At 72.5% G+C, this 19,721-nt stretch overlaps 1 protein-coding gene across 2 annotated transcripts in view; it reads right to left on the bottom strand.

The window, feature by feature from the left end:
* ttc19 (tetratricopeptide repeat domain 19) overlaps positions 1-19,721 on the bottom strand; it is a 75,649-nt gene that overhangs the window by 16,591 nt on the left and 39,337 nt on the right. For both annotated transcript variants that reach the window (XM_072468545.1, XM_072468544.1), the window contains 2 exons: positions 19,214-19,308; positions 18,661-18,815 (listed from right to left, as the gene is read on the bottom strand). In XM_072468545.1, coding sequence (XP_072324646.1) covers positions 18,661-18,815; positions 19,214-19,308 — 250 coding nt within the window. The remainder of the gene's footprint in view (positions 1-18,660; positions 18,816-19,213; positions 19,309-19,721) is intronic.

The raw sequence follows: 19,721 nt of genomic DNA on the forward strand, positions 1-19,721 counted from the left end.
ACCGGGCGGAGGGGCGGAGCGAGAGACGGCGGACCGGGCGGAGGGGCGGAGCGAGAGACGGCGGACCGGGCGGAGGGGGCGGAGCGAGAGGGGACGGCGGACGGCGGACCGGGCGGAGGGGCGGAGCGAGAGACGGCGGACCGGGCGGAGGGGCGGAGCGAGAGACGGCGGACCGGGCGGAGGGGCGGAGCGAGAGACGGCGGACCGGGCGGAGGGGCGGAGCGAGAGACGGCGGACCGGGCGGAGGGGCGGAGCGAGAGACGGCGGACCGGGCGGAGGGGCGGAGCGAGAGACGGCGGACCGGGCGGAGGGGCGGAGCGAGAGACGGCGGACCGGGCGGAGGGGCGGAGCGAGAGACGGCGGACCGGGCGGAGGGGCGGAGCGAGAGACGGCGGACCGGGCGGAGGGGCGGAGCGAGAGACGGCGGACCGGGCGGAGGGCGGAGCGAGAGACGGCGGACCGGCGGAGGGGCGGAGCGAGAGACGGCGGACCGGGCGGAGGGGCGGAGCGAGAGACGGCGGACCGGGCGGAGGGGCGGAGCGAGAGACGGCGGACCGGGCGGAGGGGCGGAGCGAGAGACGGCGGACCGGGCGGAGGGGCGGAGCGAGAGACGGCGGACCGGGCGGAGGGGCGGAGCGAGAGACGGCGGACCGGGCGGAGGGGCGGAGCGAGAGACGGCGGACCGGCGGAGGGGCGGAGCGAGAGACGGCGGACGGGCGGAGGGGCGGAGCGAGAGACGGCGGACCGGGCGGAGGGGCGGAGCGAGAGACGGCGGACCGGGCGGAGGGGCGGAGCGAGAGACGGCGGACCGGGCGGAGGGGCGGAGCGAGAGACGGCGGACCGGGCGGAGGGGCGGAGCGAGAGACGGCGGACCGGGCGGAGGGGCGGAGCGAGAGACGGCGGACCGGGCGGAGGGGCGGAGCGAGAGACGGCGGACCGGGCGGAGGGGCGGAGCGAGAGACGGCGGACCGGGCGGAGGGGCGGAGCGAGAGACGGCGGACCGGGCGGAGGGGCGGAGCGAGAGACGGCGGACCGGGCGGAGGGGCGGAGCGAGAGACGGCGGACCGGGCGGAGGGGCGGAGCGAGAGACGGCGGACCGGGCGGAGGGGCGGAGCGAGAGACGGCGGACCGGGCGGAGGGGCGGAGCGAGAGACGGCGGACCGGGCGGAGGGGCGGAGCGAGAGACGGCGGACCGGGCGGAGGGGCGGAGCGAGAGACGGCGGACCGGGCGGAGGGGCGGAGCGAGAGACGGCGGACCGGGCGGAGGGGCGGAGCGAGAGACGGCGGACCGGGCGGAGGGGCGGAGCGAGAGACGGCGGACCGGGCGGAGGGGCGGAGCGAGAGACGGCGGACCGGGCGGAGGGGCGGAGCGAGAGACGGCGGACCGGGCGGAGGGGCGGAGCGAGAGACGGCGGACCGGGCGGAGGGGCGGAGCGAGAGACGGCGGACCGGGCGGAGGGGCGGAGCGAGAGACGGCGGACCGGGCGGAGGGGCGGAGCGAGAGACGGCGGACCGGGCGGAGGGGCGGAGCGAGAGACGGCGGACCGGGCGGAGGGGCGGAGCGAGAGACGGCGGACCGGGCGGAGGGGCGGAGCGAGAGACGGCGGACCGGGCGGAGGGGCGGAGCGAGAGACGGCGGACCGGGCGGAGGGGCGGAGCGAGAGACGGCGGACCGGGCGGAGGGGCGGAGCGAGAGACGGCGGACCGGGCGGAGGGGCGGAGCGAGAGACGGCGGACCGGGCGGAGGGGCGGAGCGAGAGACGGCGGACCGGGCGGAGGGGCGGAGCGAGAGACGGCGGACCGGGCGGAGGGGCGGAGCGAGAGACGGCGGACCGGGCGGAGGGGCGGAGCGAGAGACGGCGGACCGGGCGGAGGGGCGGAGCGAGAGACGGCGGACCGGGCGGAGGGGCGGAGCGAGAGACGGCGGACCGGGCGGAGGGGCGGAGCGAGAGACGGCGGACCGGGCGGAGGGGCGGAGCGAGAGACGGCGGACCGGGCGGAGGGGCGGAGCGAGAGACGGCGGACCGGGCGGAGGGGCGGAGCGAGAGACGGCGGACCGGGCGGAGGGGCGGAGCGAGAGACGGCGGACCGGGCGGAGGGGCGGAGCGAGAGACGGCGGACCGGGCGGAGGGGCGGAGCGAGAGACGGCGGACCGGGCGGAGGGGCGGAGCGAGAGACGGCGGACCGGGCGGAGGGGCGGAGCGAGAGACGGCGGACCGGGCGGAGGGGCGGAGCGAGAGACGGCGGACCGGGCGGAGGGGCGGAGCGAGAGACGGCGGACCGGGCGGAGGGGCGGAGCGAGAGACGGCGGACCGGGCGGAGGGGCGGAGCGAGAGACGGCGGACCGGGCGGAGGGGCGGAGCGAGAGGACGGCGGACCGGGCGGAGGGGCGGAGCGAGAGGCGGCGGACCGGGCGGAGGGGCGGAGCGAGAGGCGGCGGACCGGGCGGAGGGGCGGAGCGAGAGGCGGCGGACCGGGCGGAGGGGCGGAGCGAGAGGCGGCGGACCGGGCGGAGGGGCGGAGCGAGAGGCGGCGGACCGGGCGGAGGGGCGGAGCGAGAGGCGGCGGACCGGGCGGAGGGGCGGAGCGAGAGGCGGCGGACCGGGCGGAGGGGCGGAGCGAGAGGCGGCGGACCGGGCGGAGGGGCGGAGCGAGAGGCGGCGGACCGGGCGGAGGGGCGGAGCGAGAGGCGGCGGACCGGGCGGAGGGGCGGAGCGAGAGGCGGCGGACCGGGCGGAGGGGCGGAGCGAGAGGCGGCGGACCGGGCGGAGGGGCGGAGCGAGAGGCGGCGGACCGGGCGGAGGGGCGGAGCGAGAGGCGGCGGACCGGGCGGAGGGGCGGAGCGAGAGGCGGCGGACCGGGCGGAGGGGCGGAGCGAGAGGCGGCGGACCGGGCGGAGGGGCGGAGCGAGAGGCGGCGGACCGGGCGGAGGGGCGGAGCGAGAGGCGGCGGACCGGGCGGAGGGGCGGAGCGAGAGGCGGCGGACCGGGCGGAGGGGCGGAGCGAGAGGCGGCGGACCGGGCGGAGGGGCGGAGCGAGAGGCGGCGGACCGGGCGGAGGGGCGGAGCGAGAGACGGCGGACCGGGCGGAGGGGCGGAGCGAGAGACGGCGGACCGGGCGGAGGGGCGGAGCGAGAGACGGCGGACCGGGCGGAGGGGCGGAGCGAGAGACGGCGGACCGGGCGGAGGGGCGGAGCGAGAGACGGCGGACCGGGCGGAGGGGCGGAGCGAGAGACGGCGGACCGGGCGGAGGGGCGGAGCGAGAGACGGCGGACCGGGCGGAGGGGCGGAGCGAGAGACGGCGGACCGGGCGGAGGGGCGGAGCGAGAGACGGCGGACCGGGCGGAGGGGCGGAGCGAGAGACGGCGGACCGGGCGGAGGGGCGGAGCGAGAGAGACGGCGGACCGGGCGGAGGGGCGGAGCGAGAGACGGCGGACCGGGCGGAGGGGCGGAGCGAGAGACGGCGGACCGGGCGGAGGGGCGGAGCGAGAGACGGCGGACCGGGCGGAGGGGCGGAGCGAGAGACGGCGGACGGGCGGACCGGGCGGAGGGGCGGAGCGAGAGACGGCGGACCGGGCGGAGGGGCGGAGCGAGAGACGGCGGACCGGGCGGAGCGAGAGACGGCGGACCGGGCGGAGCGAGAGACGGCGGACCGGGCGGAGCGAGAGACGGCGGACCGGGCGGAGCGAGACACGGCGGACCGGGCGGAGCGAGACACGGCGGACCGGGCGGAGCGAGACACGGCGGACCGGGCGGAGCGAGACACGGCGGACCGGGCGGAGCGAGAGACGGCGGACCGGGCGGAGCGAGAGACGGCGGACCGGGCGGAGCGAGAGACGGCGGACCGGGCGGAGCGAGAGACGGCGGACTGGGCGGAGCGAGAGACGGCGGACTGGGCGGAGCGAGAGACGGCGGACCTGGGCGGAGCGAGAGACGGCGGACTGGGCGGAGCGAGAGACAGCGGACTGGGCGGAGCGAGAGACAGCGGACTGGGCGGAGCGAGAGACAGCGGACTGGGCGGAGCGAGAGACAGCGGACTGGGCGGAGCGAGAGACAGCGGACTGGGCGGAGCGAGAGACAGCGGACTGGGCGGAGCGAGAGACAGCGGACTGGGCGGAGCGAGAGACAGCGGACTGGGCGGAGCGAGAGACAGCGGACTGGGCGGAGCGAGAGACAGCGGACTGGGCGGAGCGAGAGACAGCGGACTGGGCGGAGCGAGAGACAGCGGACTGGGCGGAGCGAGAGACAGCGGACTGGGCGGAGCGAGAGACAGCGGACTGGGCGGAGCGAGAGACAGCGGACTGGGCGGAGCGAGAGACAGCGGACTGGGCGGAGCGAGAGACAGCGGACTGGGCGGAGCGGCTGAGCGAGAGACAGCGGACTGGGCGGAGCGGCTGAGCGAGAGACAACGGACTGGGCGGAGCGGCTGAGCGAGAGACAACGGACTGGGCGGAGCGGCTGAGCGAGAGACAACGGACTGGGCGGAGCGGCTGAGCGAGAGACAACGGACTGGGCGGAGCGGCTGAGCGAGAGACAGCGGACTGGGCGGAGGGGCTGAGCGAGAGACAGCGGACTGGGCGGAGGGGCTGAGCGAGAGACAGCGGACTGGGCGGAGGGGCTGAGCGAGAGACAGCGGACTGGGCGGAGGGGCTGAGCGAGAGACAGCGGACTGGGCGGAGGGGCTGAGCGAGAGACAGCGGACTGGGCGGAGGGGCTGAGCGAGAGACAGCGGACTGGGCGGAGGGGCTGAGCGAGAGACAGCGGACTGGGCGGAGGGGCTGAGCGAGAGACAGCGGACTGGGCGGAGGGGCTGAGCGAGAGACAGCGGACTGGGCGGAGGGGCTGAGCGAGAGACAGCGGACTGGGCGGAGGGGCTGAGCGAGAGACAGCGGACTGGGCGGAGGGGCTGAGCGAGAGACAGCGGACTGGGCGCAGCGGCTGAGCGAGAGACAGCGGACTGGGCGCAGGGGCTGAGCGAGAGACAGCGGACTGGGCGCAGCGGCTGAGCGAGAGACAGCGGACTGGGCGCAGCGGCTGAGCGAGACAGCGGACTGGGCGCAGCGGCTGAGCGAGAGACAGCGGACTGGGCGCAGCGGCTGAGCGAGAGACAGCGGACTGGGCGCAGCGGCTGAGCGAGAGACAGCGGACTGGGCGCAGCGGCTGAGCGAGAGACAGCGGACTGGGCGCAGCGGCTGAGCGAGAGACAGCGGACTGGGCGCAGCGGCTGAGCGAGAGACAGCGGACTGGGCGGAGGGGCTGGGCGAGAGACAGCGGACTGGGCGGAGGGGCTGGGCGAGAGACAGCGGACTGGGCGGAGGGGCTGGGCGAGAGACAGCGGACTGGGCGGAGGGGCTGGGCGAGAGACAGCGGACTGGGCGGAGGGGCTGGGCGAGAGACAGCGGACTGGGCGGAGGGGCTGAGCGAGAGACAGCGGGCTGGGCGGGAGACAGCGGGCTGGGCGGAGGGGCTGAGCGAGAGACAGCGGACTGGGCGGAGGGGCTGAGCGAGAGACAGCGGGCTGGGCGGAGGGGCTGAGCGAGAGACAGCGGGCTGGGCGGAGGGGCTGAGCGAGAGACAGCGGGCTGGGCGCAGCGGCTGAGCGAGAGACAGCGGACTGGGCGCAGCGGCTGAGCGAGAGACAGCGGACTGGGCGCAGCGGCTGAGCGAGAGACAGCGGACTGGGCGCAGCGGCTGAGCGAGAGACAGCGGACTGGGCGCAGCGGCTGAGCGAGAGACAGCGGACTGGGCGCAGCGGCTGAGCGAGAGACAGCGGACTGGGCGCAGCGGCTGAGCGAGAGACAGCGGACTGGGCGCAGCGGCTGAGCGAGAGACAGCGGACTGGGCGCAGCGGCTGAGCGAGAGACAGCGGACTGGGCGCAGCGGCTGAGCGAGAGACAGCGGACTGGGCGGAGGGGCTGAGCGAGAGACAGCGGACTGGGCGGAGGGGCTGAGCGAGAGACAGCGGACTGGGCGGAGGGGCTGGGCGAGAGACAGCGGACTGGGCGGAGGGGCTGGGCGAGAGACAGCGGACTGGGCGGAGGGGCTGGGCGAGAGACAGCGGACTGGGCGGAGGGGCTGGGCGAGAGACAGCGGACTGGGCGGAGGGGCTGGGCGAGAGACAGCGGACTGGGCGGAGGGGCTGGGCGAGAGACAGCGGACTGGGCGGAGGGGCTGGGCGAGAGACAGCGGACTGGGCGGAGGGGCTGGGCGAGAGACAGCGGACTGGGCGGAGGGGCTGGGCGAGAGACAGCGGACTGGGCGGAGGGGCTGAGCGAGAGACAGCGGACTGGGCGGAGGGGCTGATCGAGAGACAGCGGACTGGGCGGAGGGGCTGATCGAGAGACAGCGGACTGGGCGGAGGGGCTGAGCGAGAGACAGCGGACTGGGCGGAGGGGCTGAGCGAGAGACAGCGGACTGGGCGGAGGGGCTGGGCGAGAGACAGCGGACTGGGCGGAGGGGCTGGGCGAGAGACAGCGGACTGGGCGGAGGGGCTGAGCGAGAGACAGCGGGCTGGGCGGGAGACAGCGGGCTGGGCGGAGGGGCTGAGCGAGAGACAGCGGACTGGGCGCAGCGGCTGAGCGAGAGACAGCGGACTGGGCGCAGCGGCTGAGCGAGAGACAGCGGACTGGGCGGAGGGGCTGAGCGAGAGACAGCGGACTGGGCGGAGGGGCTGAGCGAGAGACAGCGGACTGGGCGGAGGGGCTGGGCGAGAGACAGCGGACTGGGCGGAGGGGCTGGGCGAGAGACAGCGGACTGGGCGGAGGGGCTGGGCGAGAGACAGCGGACTGGGCGGAGGGGCTGGGCGAGAGACAGCGGACTGGGCGGAGGGGCTGGGCGAGAGACAGCGGACTGGGCGGAGGGGCTGGGCGAGAGACAGCGGACTGGGCGGAGGGGCTGGGCGAGAGACAGCGGACTGGGCGGAGGGGCTGGGCGAGAGACAGCGGACTGGGCGGAGGGGCTGGGCGAGAGACAGCGGACTGGGCGGAGGGGCTGAGCGAGAGACAGCGGACTGGGCGGAGGGGCTGATCGAGAGACAGCGGACTGGGCGGAGGGGCTGAGCGAGAGACAGCGGACTGGGCGGAGGGGCTGAGCGAGAGACAGCGGACTGGGCGGAGGGGCTGAGCGAGAGACAGCGGGCTGGGCGGAGGGGCTGAGCGAGAGACAGCGGGCTGGGCGGAGGGGCTGAGCGAGAGACAGCGGGCTGGGCGCAGCGGCTGAGCGAGAGACAGCGGACTGGGCGCAGCGGCTGAGCGAGAGACAGCGGACTGGGCGCAGCGGCTGAGCGAGAGACAGCGGACTGGGCGCAGCGGCTGAGCGAGAGACAGCGGACTGGGCGCAGCGGCTGAGCGAGAGACAGCGGACTGGGCGCAGCGGCTGAGCGAGAGACAGCGGACTGGGCGCAGCGGCTGAGCGAGAGACAGCGGACTGGGCGCAGCGGCTGAGCGAGAGACAGCGGACTGGGCGCAGCGGCTGAGCGAGAGACAGCGGACTGGGCGCAGCGGCTGAGCGAGAGACAGCGGACTGGGCGCAGCGGCTGAGCGAGAGACAGCGGACTGGGCGGAGGGGCTGAGCGAGAGACAGCGGACTGGGCGGAGGGGCTGAGCGAGAGACAGCGGACTGGGCGGAGGGGCTGGGCGAGAGACAGCGGACTGGGCGGAGGGGCTGGGCGAGAGACAGCGGACTGGGCGGAGGGGCTGGGCGAGAGACAGCGGACTGGGCGGAGGGGCTGGGCGAGAGACAGCGGACTGGGCGGAGGGGCTGGGCGAGAGACAGCGGACTGGGCGGAGGGGCTGGGCGAGAGACAGCGGACTGGGCGGAGGGGCTGGGCGAGAGACAGCGGACTGGGCGGAGGGGCTGGGCGAGAGACAGCGGACTGGGCGGAGGGGCTGAGCGAGAGACAGCGGACTGGGCGGAGGGGCTGATCGAGAGACAGCGGACTGGGCGGAGGGGCTGATCGAGAGACAGCGGACTGGGCGGAGGGGCTGAGCGAGAGACAGCGGACTGGGCGGAGGGGCTGGGCGAGAGACAGCGGACTGGGCGGAGGGGCTGGGCGAGAGACAGCGGACTGGGCGGAGGGGCTGGGCGAGAGACAGCGGACTGGGCGGAGGGGCTGAGCGAGAGACAGCGGGCTGGGCGGGAGACAGCGGGCTGGGCGGAGGGGCTGAGCGAGAGACAGCGGACTGGGCGGAGGGGCTGAGCGAGAGACAGCGGGCTGGGCGGAGGGGCTGAGCGAGAGACAGCGGGCTGGGCGGAGGGGCTGAGCGAGAGACAGCGGGCTGGGCGGAGCGGCTGAGCGAGAGACAGCGGACTGGGCGCAGCGGCTGAGCGAGAGACAGCGGACTGGGCGCAGCGGCTGAGCGAGAGACAGCGGACTGGGCGCAGCGGCTGAGCGAGAGACAGCGGACTGGGCGCAGCGGCTGAGCGAGAGACAGCGGACTGGGCGCAGCGGCTGAGCGAGAGACAGCGGACTGGGCGCAGCGGCTGAGCGAGAGACAGCGGACTGGGCGCAGCGGCTGAGCGAGAGACAGCGGACTGGGCGCAGCGGCTGAGCGAGAGACAGCGGACTGGGCGGAGGGGCTGAGCGAGAGACAGCGGACTGGGCGGAGGGGCTGAGCGAGAGACAGCGGACTGGGCGGAGGGGCTGGGCGAGAGACAGCGGACTGGGCGGAGGGGCTGGGCGAGAGACAGCGGACTGGGCGGAGGGGCTGGGCGAGAGACAGCGGACTGGGCGGAGGGGCTGGGCGAGAGACAGCGGACTGGGCGGAGGGGCTGGGCGAGAGACAGCGGACTGGGCGGAGGGGCTGGGCGAGAGACAGCGGACTGGGCGGAGGGGCTGGGCGAGAGACAGCGGACTGGGCGGAGGGGCTGGGCGAGAGACAGCGGACTGGGCGGAGGGGCTGGGCGAGAGACAGCGGACTGGGCGGAGGGGCTGAGCGAGAGACAGCGGACTGGGCGGAGGGGCTGATCGAGAGACAGCGGACTGGGCGGAGGGGCTGATCGAGAGACAGCGGACTGGGCGGAGGGGCTGAGCGAGAGACAGCGGACTGGGCGGAGGGGCTGAGCGAGAGACAGCGGACTGGGCGGAGGGGCTGAGCGAGAGACAGCGGACTGGGCGGAGGGGCTGAGCGAGAGACAGCGGACTGGGCGGAGGGGCTGAGCGAGAGACAGCGGACTGGGCGGAGGGGCTGAGCGAGAGACAGCGGACTGGGCGGAGGGGCTGAGCGAGAGACAGCGGACTGGGCGGAGGGGCTGAGCGAGAGACAGCGGACTGGGCGGAGGGGCTGAGCGAGAGACAGCGGACTGGGCGGAGGGGCTGAGCGAGAGACAGCGGACTGGGCGGAGGGGCTGAGCGAGAGACAGCGGACTGGGCGGAGGGGCTGAGCGAGAGACAGCGGACTGGGCGGAGGGGCTGAGCGAGAGACAGCGGACTGGGCGGAGGGGCTGAGCGAGAGACAGCGGACTGGGCGGAGGGGCTGAGCGAGAGACAGCGGACTGGGCGGAGGGGCTGAGCGAGAGACAGCGGACTGGGCGGAGGGGCTGAGCGAGAGACAGCGGACTGGGCGGAGGGGCTGAGCGAGAGACAGCGGACTGGGCGGAGGGGCTGAGCGAGAGACAGCGGACTGGGCGGAGGGGCTGAGCGAGAGACAGCGGACTGGGCGGAGGGGCTGAGCGAGAGACAGCGGACTGGGCGGAGGGGCTGAGCGAGAGACAGCGGACTGGGCGGAGGGGCTGAGCGAGAGACAGCGGACTGGGCGGAGGGGCTGAGCGAGAGACAGCGGACTGGGCGGAGGGGCTGAGCGAGAGACAGCGGACTGGGCGGAGGGGCTGAGCGAGAGACAGCGGACTGGGCGGAGGGGCTGAGCGAGAGACAGCGGACTGGGCGGAGGGGCTGAGCGAGAGACAGCGGACTGGGCGGAGGGGCTGAGCGAGAGACAGCGGACTGGGCGGAGGGGCTGAGCGAGAGACAGCGGACTGGGCGGAGGGGCTGAGCGAGAGACAGCGGACTGGGCGGAGGGGCTGAGCGAGAGACAGCGGACTGGGCGGAGGGGCTGAGCGAGAGACAGCGGACTGGGCGGAGGGGCTGAGCGAGAGACAGCGGACTGGGCGGAGGGGCTGAGCGAGAGACAGCGGACTGGGCGGAGGGGCTGAGCGAGAGACAGCGGACTGGGCGGAGGGGCTGAGCGAGAGACAGCGGACTGGGCGGAGGGGCTGAGCGAGAGACAGCGGACTGGGCGGAGGGGCTGAGCGAGAGACAGCGGACTGGGCGGAGGGGCTGAGCGAGAGACAGCGGACTGGGCGGAGGGGCTGAGCGAGAGACAGCGGACTGGGCGGAGGGGCTGAGCGAGAGACAGCGGACTGGGCGGAGGGGCTGAGCGAGAGACAGCGGACTGGGCGGAGGGGCTGAGCGAGAGACAGCGGACTGGGCGGAGGGGCTGAGCGAGAGACAGCGGACTGGGCGGAGGGGCTGAGCGAGAGACAGCGGACTGGGCGGAGGGGCTGAGCGAGAGACAGCGGACTGGGCGGAGGGGCTGAGCGAGAGACAGCGGACTGGGCGGAGGGGCTGAGCGAGAGACAGCGGACTGGGCGGAGGGGCTGAGCGAGAGACAGCGGACTGGGCGGAGGGGCTGAGCGAGAGACAGCGGACTGGGCGGAGGGGCTGAGCGAGAGACAGCGGACTGGGCGGAGGGGCTGAGCGAGAGACAGCGGACTGGGCGGAGGGGCTGAGCGAGAGACAGCGGACTGGGCGGAGGGTCTGAGCGAGAGACAGCGGACTGGGCGGAGCGGCTGAGCGAGAGACAGCGGACTGGGCGGAGGGGCTGAGCGAGAGACAGCGGACTGGGCGGAGCGGCTGAGCGAGAGACAGCGGACTGGGCGGAGGGGCTGAGCGAGAGACAGCGGACTGGGCGGAGCGGCTGAGCGAGAGACAGCGGACTGGGCGGAGGGGCTGAGCGAGAGACAGCGGACTGGGCGGAGGGGCTGAGCGAGAGACAGCGGACTGGGCGGAGGGGCTGAGCGAGAGACAGCGGACTGGGCGGAGGGGCTGAGCGAGAGACAGCGGACTGGGCGGAGGGGCTGAGCGAGAGACAGCGGACTGGGCGGAGGGGCTGAGCGAGAGACAACGGACTGGGCGGAGGGGCTGAGCGAGAGACAGCGGACTGGGCGGAGGGGCTGAGCGAGAGACAGCGGACTGGGCGGAGGGGCTGAGCGAGAGACAGCGGACTGGGCGGAGCGAGAGACAGCGGACTGGGCGGAGGGGCGGAGCGAGAGGCAGCGGACTGGGCGCAGCGGCTGAGCGAGATGCAGCGGACTGGGCGCAGCAGCTGAGCGAGAGACAACGGACTGGGCGGAGGGGCGGAGCGAGAGACAGCGGACTGGGCGGAGCGAGAGACAGCGGACTGGGCGGAGGGGCTGAGCGAGAGACAGCGGACTGGGCGGAGGGGCTGAGCGAGAGGCAGCGGACTGGGCGCAGCGGCTGAGCGAGAGACAACGGACTGGGCGGAGGGGCGGAGCGAGAGACAGCGGACTGGGCGGAGCGAGAGACAGCGGACTGGGCGGAGGGGCGGAGCGAGAGACAGCGGACTGGGCGGAGCGAGAGACAGCGGACTGGGCGCAGCGGCTGAGCGAGAGACAGCGGACTGGGCGCAGCGGCTGAGCGAGAGACAACGGACTGGGCGGAGCGGCTGAGCGAGAGACAGCGGACTGGGCGGAGCGGCTGAGCGAGAGACAGCGGACTGGGCGGAGCGGCTGAGAGGGAGACAGCGGACTGGGCGGAGGGGCTGAGCGAGAGACAGCGGACTGGGCGGAGCGGCAGAGCGAGAGACAGCGGACTGGGCGGAGGGGCTGAGCGAGAGACAGCGGACTGGGCGGAGGGGCTGAGCGAGAGACAGCGGACTGGGCGGAGCGGCTGAGCGAGAGACAGCGGACTGGGCGGAGGGGCTGAGCGAGAGACAGCGGACTGGGCGGAGGGGCTGAGCGAGAGACAGCGGACTGGGCGGAGGGGCTGAGCGAGAGACAGCGGACTGGGCGGAGGGGCTGAGCGAGAGACAGCGGACTGGGCGGAGGGGCTGAGCGAGAGACAGCGGACTGGGGGGAGGGGCTGAGCGAGAGACAGCGGACTGGGGGGAGGGGCTGAGCGAGAGACAGCGGACTGGGCGGAGCGGCTGAGCGAGAGACAGCGGACTGGGCGGAGAGGCTGAGCGAGAGACAGCGGACTGGGCGCAGCGGCTGAGCGAGAGACAGCGGACTGGGCGGAGGGGCTGAGCGAGTGGCAGCGGACTGGGCGGAGGGGCTGAGCGAGAGACAGCGGACTGGGCGGAGGGGCTGAGCGAGAGACAGCGGACTGGGCGGAGGGGCTGAGCGAGAGACAGCGGACTGGGCGGAGGGGCTGAGCGAGAGACAGCGGACTGGGCGCAGGGTCTGAGCGAGAGACAGCGGACTGGGCGCAGGGGCTGAGGGAGAGACAGCGGACTGGGCGCAGGGGCTGAGGGAGAGACAGCGGACTGGGCGGAGCGGCTGAGCGAGAGACAGCGGACTGGGCGGAGCGGCTGAGCGAGAGACAGCGGACTGGGTGGAGCGAGAGACAGCGGACTGGGCGGAGGGGCTGAGCGAGAGGCAGCGGACTGGGCGGAGGGGCTGAGCGAGAGGCTGCGGACTGGGTGGAGCGAGAGACAGCGGACTGGGCGCAGGGGCTGAGTGAGAGACAGCGGACTGGGCGCAGGGGCTGAGCGAGAGACAGCGGACTGGGCGCAGGGGCTGAGTGAGAGACAGCGGACTGGGCGCAGGGGCTGAGCGAGACAGCGGACTGGGCGCAGCGGCTGAGCGAGAGACAGCGGACTGGGCGCAGGGGCTGAGTGAGAGACAGCGGACTGGGCGGAGCGGCTGAGCGAGACAGCGGACTGGGCGCAGGGGCTGAGTGAGAGACAGCGGACTGGGCGCAGGGGCTGAGCGAGACAGCGGACTGGGCGCAGCGGCTGAGCGAGACAGCGGACTGGGCGCAGGGGCTGAGTGAGAGACAGCGGACTGGGCGGAGCGGCTGAGCGAGACAGCGGACTGGGCGCAGGGGCTGAGTGAGAGACAGCGGACTGGGCGCAGGGGCTGAGCGAGACAGCGGACTGGGCGCAGCGGCTGAGCGAGAGACAGCGGACTGGGCGCAGCGGCTGAGCGAGAGACAGCGGACTGGGCGCAGCGGCTGAGCGAGAGACAGCGGACTGGGCGGAGGGGCTGAGCGAGAGGCAGCGGACTGGGCGGAGGGGCTGAGCGAGAGACAGCGGACTGGGCGGAGGGGCTGAGCGAGAGACAGCGGACTGGGCGGAGCGGCTGAGCGAGACAGCGGACTGGGCGCAGGGGCTGAGTGAGAGACAGCGGACTGGGCGCAGGGGCTGAGCGAGAGACAACGGACTGGGCTGAGCGAGAGACAGCGGACTGGGCGGAGCGGCTGAGCGAGAGACAGCGGACTGGGCGCAGGGGCTGAGCGAGGGACAACGGACTGGGCGGAGCGGCTGAGCGAGAGACAGCGGACTGGGCGGAGGGGCTGAGCGAGAGACAGCGGACTGGGCGGAGCGGCTGAGCGAGGGACAGCGGACTGGGCGGAGCGGCTGAGCGAGGGACAGCGGACTGGGCGGAGCGGCTGAGCGAGGGACAGCGGACTGGGCGGAGCGGCTGAGCGACTGAGCGAGAGACAGCGGACTGGGCGGAGCGGCTGAGCGAGGGACAACGGACTGGGCGCAGCGGCTGAGCGACTGAGCGAGAGACAGCGGACTGGGCGGAGCGGCTGAGCGAGGGACAGCGGACTGGGCGGAGCGGCTGAGCGAGGGACAGCGGACTGGGCGGAGCGGCTGAGCGAGGGACAGCGGACTGGGCGGAGCGGCTGAGCGAGGGACAGCGGACTGGGCGGAGCGGCTGAGCGACTGAGCGAGAGACAGCGGACTGGGCGGAGCGGCTGAGCGAGGGACAACGGACTGGGCGCAGCGGCTGAGCGACTGAGCGAGAGACCGCGGACTGGGCGGAGCGGCTGAGCGAGGGACAACGGACTGGGCGCAGCGGCTGAGCGACTGAGCGAGAGACAGCGGACTGGGCGGAGTACGGCAGAGCGACTGAGCGAGAGGCAGTGGACTGGGCGCAGTACGGGCAGAACGACTGAGCGAGAGACAGCGGACTGGGCGCAGCGGCTGAGCGGGAGACAGCGGACTGGGCGCAGCGGCTGAGCGGGAGACAGCGGACTGGGCGCAGCACGGGCAGAGCGGCTGAGCGAGAGGCAGTGGACTGGGCGCAGTACGGGCAGAACGACTGAGCGAGAGACAGCGGACTGGGCGCAGCGGCTGAGCGGGAGACAGCGGACTGGGCGGAGCGGCTGAGCGGGAGACAGCGGACTGGGCGGAGCGGCTGAGCGAGAGACAGCGGACTGGGCGGAGCGGCTGAGCGAGAGACAGCGGACTGGGCGGAGCGGCTGAGCGAGAGACAGCGGACTGGGCGCAGCGGCTGAGCGAGAGACAGCGGACTGGGCAGAGGGGCTGAGCGAGAGACAGCGGACTGGGCAGAGGGGCTGAGCGAGAGACAGCGGACTGGGCAGAGGGGCTGAGCGAGAGACAGCGGACTGGGCGCAGCGGCTGAGCGAGAGACTGCGGACTGGGCGGAGGGGCTGAGCGAGAGACAGCGGACTGGGCGGAGGGGCTGAGCGAGAGACAGCGGACTGGGCAGAGGGGCTGAGCGAGAGACAGCGGACTGGGCGGAGGGGCTGAGCGAGAGACAGCGGACTGGGCGCAGCGGCTGAGCGAGAGACAGCGGACTGGGCGCAGCGGCTGAGCGAGAGACCGCGGACTGGGCGCAGCGGCTGAGCGAGAGACCGCGGACTGGGCGCAGCGGCTGAGCGAGAGACCGCGGACTGGGCGCAGCGGCTGAGCGAGAGACCGCGGACTGGGCGCAGCGGCGGAGCGAGAGACCGCGGACTGGGCGCAGCGGCTGGGCGAGAGACAGCGGACTGGGCGGAGGGGCTGAGCGAGAGACTGCGGACTGGGCGGAGGGGCTGAGCGAGAGACAGCGGACTGGGCGGAGGGGCTGAGCGAGAGACAGCGGACTGGGCGCAGCGGCTGAGCGAGAGACAGCGGACTGGGCGGAGGGGCTGAGCGAGAGACAGCGGACTGGGCGGAGGGGCTGAGCGAGAGACAGCGGACTGGGCGCAGCGGCTGAGCGAGAGACCGCGGACTGGGCGCAGCGGCTGAGCGAGAGACCGCGGACTGGGCGCAGCGGCTGAGCGAGAGACCGCGGACTGGGCGCAGCGGCTGAGCGAGAGACCGCGGACTGGGCGCAGCGGCTGAGCGAGAGACAGCGGACTGGGCGGAGGGGCTGAGCGAGAGACCGCGGACTGGGCGGAGGGGCTGAACGAGAGACAGCGGACTGGGCGGAGCGGCTGAACGAGAGACAGCGGACTGGGCGGAGGGGCTGAGCGAGAGACAGCGGACTGGGCGGAGGGGCTGAGCGAGAGACAGCGGACTGGGCGGAGGGGCTGAGCGAGAGACAGCGGACTGGGCGGAGCGGCTGAGCGAGAGACAGCGGACTGGGCGGAGCGGCAGAGCGAGAGACCGCGGACTGGGCGCAGCGGCAGAGCGAGAGACAGCGGACTGGGCGGAGGGGCTGAGCGAGAGACAGCGGAACTGGGCGCAGCGGCTGAGCGAGAGACAGCGGACTGGGCGGAGTACGGCAGAGCGACTGAGCGAGAGACAGCGGACTGGGCGGAGTACGGCTGAGCGAGAGACAGCGGACTGGGCGGAGTACGGCAGAGCGACTGAGCGAGAGACAGCGGACTGGGCGCAGTACGGCAGAGCGAGAGACAGCGGGGTGGGCGGAGGGGCTGAGCGAGAGACAGCGGGCTGGGCGGAGCGGCTGAGCGAGAGACAGCGGACTGGGCGGAGCGGCTGAGCGAGAGACAGCGGACTGGGCGGAGCGGCTGAGCGAGAGACAGCGGACTGGGCGGAGGGGCTGAGCGAGAGACAGCGGACTGGGCAGAGGGGCTGAGCGAGAGACAGCGGACTGGGCGCAGCGGCTGAGCGAGAGACTGCGGACTGGGCGGAGGGGCTGAGCGAGAGACAGCGGACTGGGCGGAGGGGCTGAGCGAGAGACAGCGGACTGGGCGCAGCGGCTGAGCGAGAGACAGCGGACTGGGCGGAGGGGCTGAGCGAGAGACAGCGGACTGGGCGGAGGGGCTGAGCGAGAGACAGCGGACTGGGCGCAGCGGCTGAGCGAGAGACCGCGGACTGGGCGCAGCGGCTGAGCGAGAGACCGCGGACTGGGCGCAGCGGCTGAGCGAGAGACAGCGGACTGGGCGCAGCGGCTGAGCGAGAGACAGCGGACTGGGCGGAGGGGCTGAGCGAGAGACAGCGGACTGGGCGGAGGGGCTGAGCGAGAGACAGCGGACTGGGCGGAGGGGCTGAGCGAGAGACAGCGGACTGGGCGCAGCGGCAGAGCGAGAGACAGCGGACTGGGCGGAGGGGCTGAGCGAGAGACAGCGGAACTGGGCGCAGCGGCTGAGCGAGAGACAGCGGACTGGGCGGAGTACGGCAGAGCGAGAGACAGCGGACTGGGCGGAGTACGGCTGAGCGAGAGACAGCGGACTGGGCGGAGTACGGCTGAGCGAGAGACAGCGGACTGGGCGGAGTACGGCAGAGCGACTGAGCGAGAGACAGCGGACTGGGCGCAGTACGGCAGAGCGAGAGACAGCGGGGTGGGCGGAGGGGCTGAGCGAGAGACAGCGGACTGGGCGCAGCGGCAGAGCGAGAGACAGCGGGGTGGGCGGAGGGGCTGAGCGAGAGACAGCGGGCTGGGCGGAGGGGCTGAGCGAGAGACAGCGGACTGGGCGCAGCGGCAGAGCGAGAGACAGCGGACTGGGCGGAGGGGCTGAGCGAGAGACAGCGGACTGGGCGGAGGGGCTGAGCGAGAGACAGCGGACTGGGCGGAGGGGCTGAGCGAGAGACAGCGGACTGGGCGGAGGGGCTGAGCGAGAGACAGCGGACTGGGCGCAGCGGCTGAGCGAGAGACAGCGGACTGGGCGCAGTGGCTGAACGAGAGACAGCGGACTGGGCGGAGCGGCTGAACGAGAGACAGCGGACTGGGCGGAGCGGCTGAACGAGAGACAGCGGACTGGGCGGAGGGGCTGAGCGAGAGACAGCGGACTGGGCGGAGGGGCTGAGCGAGAGACAGCGGACTGGGCGGAGGGGCTGAGCGAGAGACAGCGGACTGGGCGGAGCGGCTGAGCGAGAGACAGCGGACTGGGCGGAGGGCTGAGCGAGAGACAGCGGAACTGGGCGCAGCGGCTGAGCGAGAGACAGCGGACTGGGCGGAGTACGGCAGAGCGACTGAGCGAGAGACAGCGGACTGGGCGGAGTACGGCTGAGCGAGAGACAGCGGACTGGGCGGAGTACGGCAGAGCGACTGAGCGAGAGACAGCGGACTGGGCGCAGTACGGCAGAGCGAGAGACAGCGGGCTGGGCGGAGGGGCTGAGCGAGAGACAGCGGGCTGGGCGGAGGGGCTGAGCGAGAGACAGCGGACTGGGCGCAGCGGCAGAGCGAGAGACAGCGGACTGGGCGGAGGGGCTGAGCGAGAGACAGCGGACTGGGCGGAGGGGCTGAGCGAGAGACAGCGGACTGGGCGGAGGGGCTGAGCGAGAGACAGCGGACTGGGCGGAGGGGCTGAGCGAGAGACAGCGGACTGGGCGGAGGGGCTGAGCGAGAGACAACGGACTGGGCGCAGCGGCTGAGTGAGAGACAACGGACTGGGCGCAGCGGCTGAGCGAGACAACGGACTGGGTGCAGCGAGAGACAGCGGACTGGGCGCAGCGGCTGAGCGAGAGACAGCGGACTGGGCGGAGGGGCTGAGCGAGAGACAGCGGACTGGGCGGAGGGGCTGAGCGAGAGACAGCGGACTGGGCGGAGGGGCTGAGCGAGAGACAGCGGACTGGGCGGAGGGGCTGAGCGAGAGACAGCGGACTGGGCGGAGGGGCTGAGCGAGAGACAGCGGACTGGGCGGAGGGGCTGAGCGAGAGACAGCGGACTGGGCGGAGGGGCTGAGCGAGAGACAGCGGACTGGGTGGAGCGAGAGACAGCGGACTGGGCGCAGGGGCTGAGTGAGAGACAACGGACTGGGCGCAGTGGCTGAGTGAGAGACAACGGACTGGGCTGAGCGAGAGACAGCGGACTGGGCGGAGGGGCTGAGCGAGAGACAGCGGACTGGGCGCAGCGGCTGAGCGAGAGACAGCGGACTGGGCGCAGCGGCTGAGCGAGAGACAGCGGACTGGGCGCAGCGGCTGAGTGAGAGACAACGGACTGGGCGCAGCGGTTGAGTGAGAGACAACGGACTGGGCGCAGCGGCTGAGCGAGACAACGGACTGGGCGCAGCGGCTGAGCGAGAGACAGCGGACTGGGCGCAGCGGCTGAGCGAGAGACAGCGGACTGGGCGCAGCGGCTGAGCGAGAGACAGCGGACTGGGCGCAGCGGCTGAGCGAGAGACAGCGGACTGGGCGCAGCGGCTGAGCGAGAGACAGCGGACTGGGCGCAGCGGCTGAGCGAGAGACAGCGGACTGGGCGCAGGATGGGTGGAGCAGCTGCAGGGGGCGCTGATGGGATGACTGCTACCCAATTGCTGCTGCAGAATCTCCACCATCAGGTTTACCTGTGGGTGAGTCTCTCCCTGCACCTGGCGAGAGATTGCTAGTGCCTTTTCGTACAGACTTTCTGCCAACTCCAGCTGCTTCCGGCTAATCATGTAGCGGGCACACGAGTCCAGGCTCATCCCCAATAACAGGCGGGTATTGTCCTTCTCATGGGCTGGGAAATAAACCAAGAACAAAAACAGGAATTTCACTGCATTTCTATGTCAACTTTCACAAGCTCAAAACATCACCGAGTGGAAATGATGTTTGTATGTTTCAGGATTTGTCTCCAGCAAACCAGGCCAGCTTCTCACTCTATTTACTATTGTTAAACACCACAGAGCAGGCTTTTTCTTTCATTAATTTCTGGAATGTGGGCCTCTCTGGCCAGGCCAGCATTTATCACCCACCCTAATTACCCTCCACAAGGTGGTGGTCAGGTGTCTTCTTGAACCGCTGCAGTCCACGTGAGGAAGGTGCTGAAGGAACTGATCACTCGGTGACCAGGAAGACACTGGGTTTATCCAGACTGTGTGCAGCAATGGGACTGATTCCAGCAACAGACAGTCTTACCCGACAGGGACTCCTCTGGAAGATCTTTCTGACTCTGAATCTTCTCTTCCAGTGTCTCAATGCACCATTTGTACCCTTCAACTGCGAAACCATGCCTGGGAAAGCAGAAACACAATATCACTCACATGGACTGATTACACAGGCAAGATAAACTGCTGATCTAAATCAGACATTTAAGATGGATTGGCCCCGCCTTCTCAACATCGTGCAGTGATCCACAGGTTAAATCACCACCAGCCAGCTCTCCCCCTCCAAGGGGAACATGGGAATTAGGAGCAGCAGTCGGTAATTCAGCCCCTCGAGCCTGCTCCGCCATCCAATCAGGTCGTGGCCGATCTCTTCCTGGTCTCTAATCCACCGCCCCACCTGTTCCCCATTTCCCTTTAACCCATTTTTAAAAATCAGAAATATATCAATCTCCTTCTTGAAACCATTTAATGATTCCGACTCCACCGCACTACAGGGCAGCGAGTTCCACAAATTCACCCCCCTCTGCGAGAAGTAGTTC

This window comes from Scyliorhinus torazame, chromosome 11 (assembly GCF_047496885.1).
Source record: "Scyliorhinus torazame isolate Kashiwa2021f chromosome 11, sScyTor2.1, whole genome shotgun sequence".
Classification (NCBI taxonomy): domain Eukaryota; kingdom Metazoa; phylum Chordata; class Chondrichthyes; order Carcharhiniformes; family Scyliorhinidae; genus Scyliorhinus; species Scyliorhinus torazame.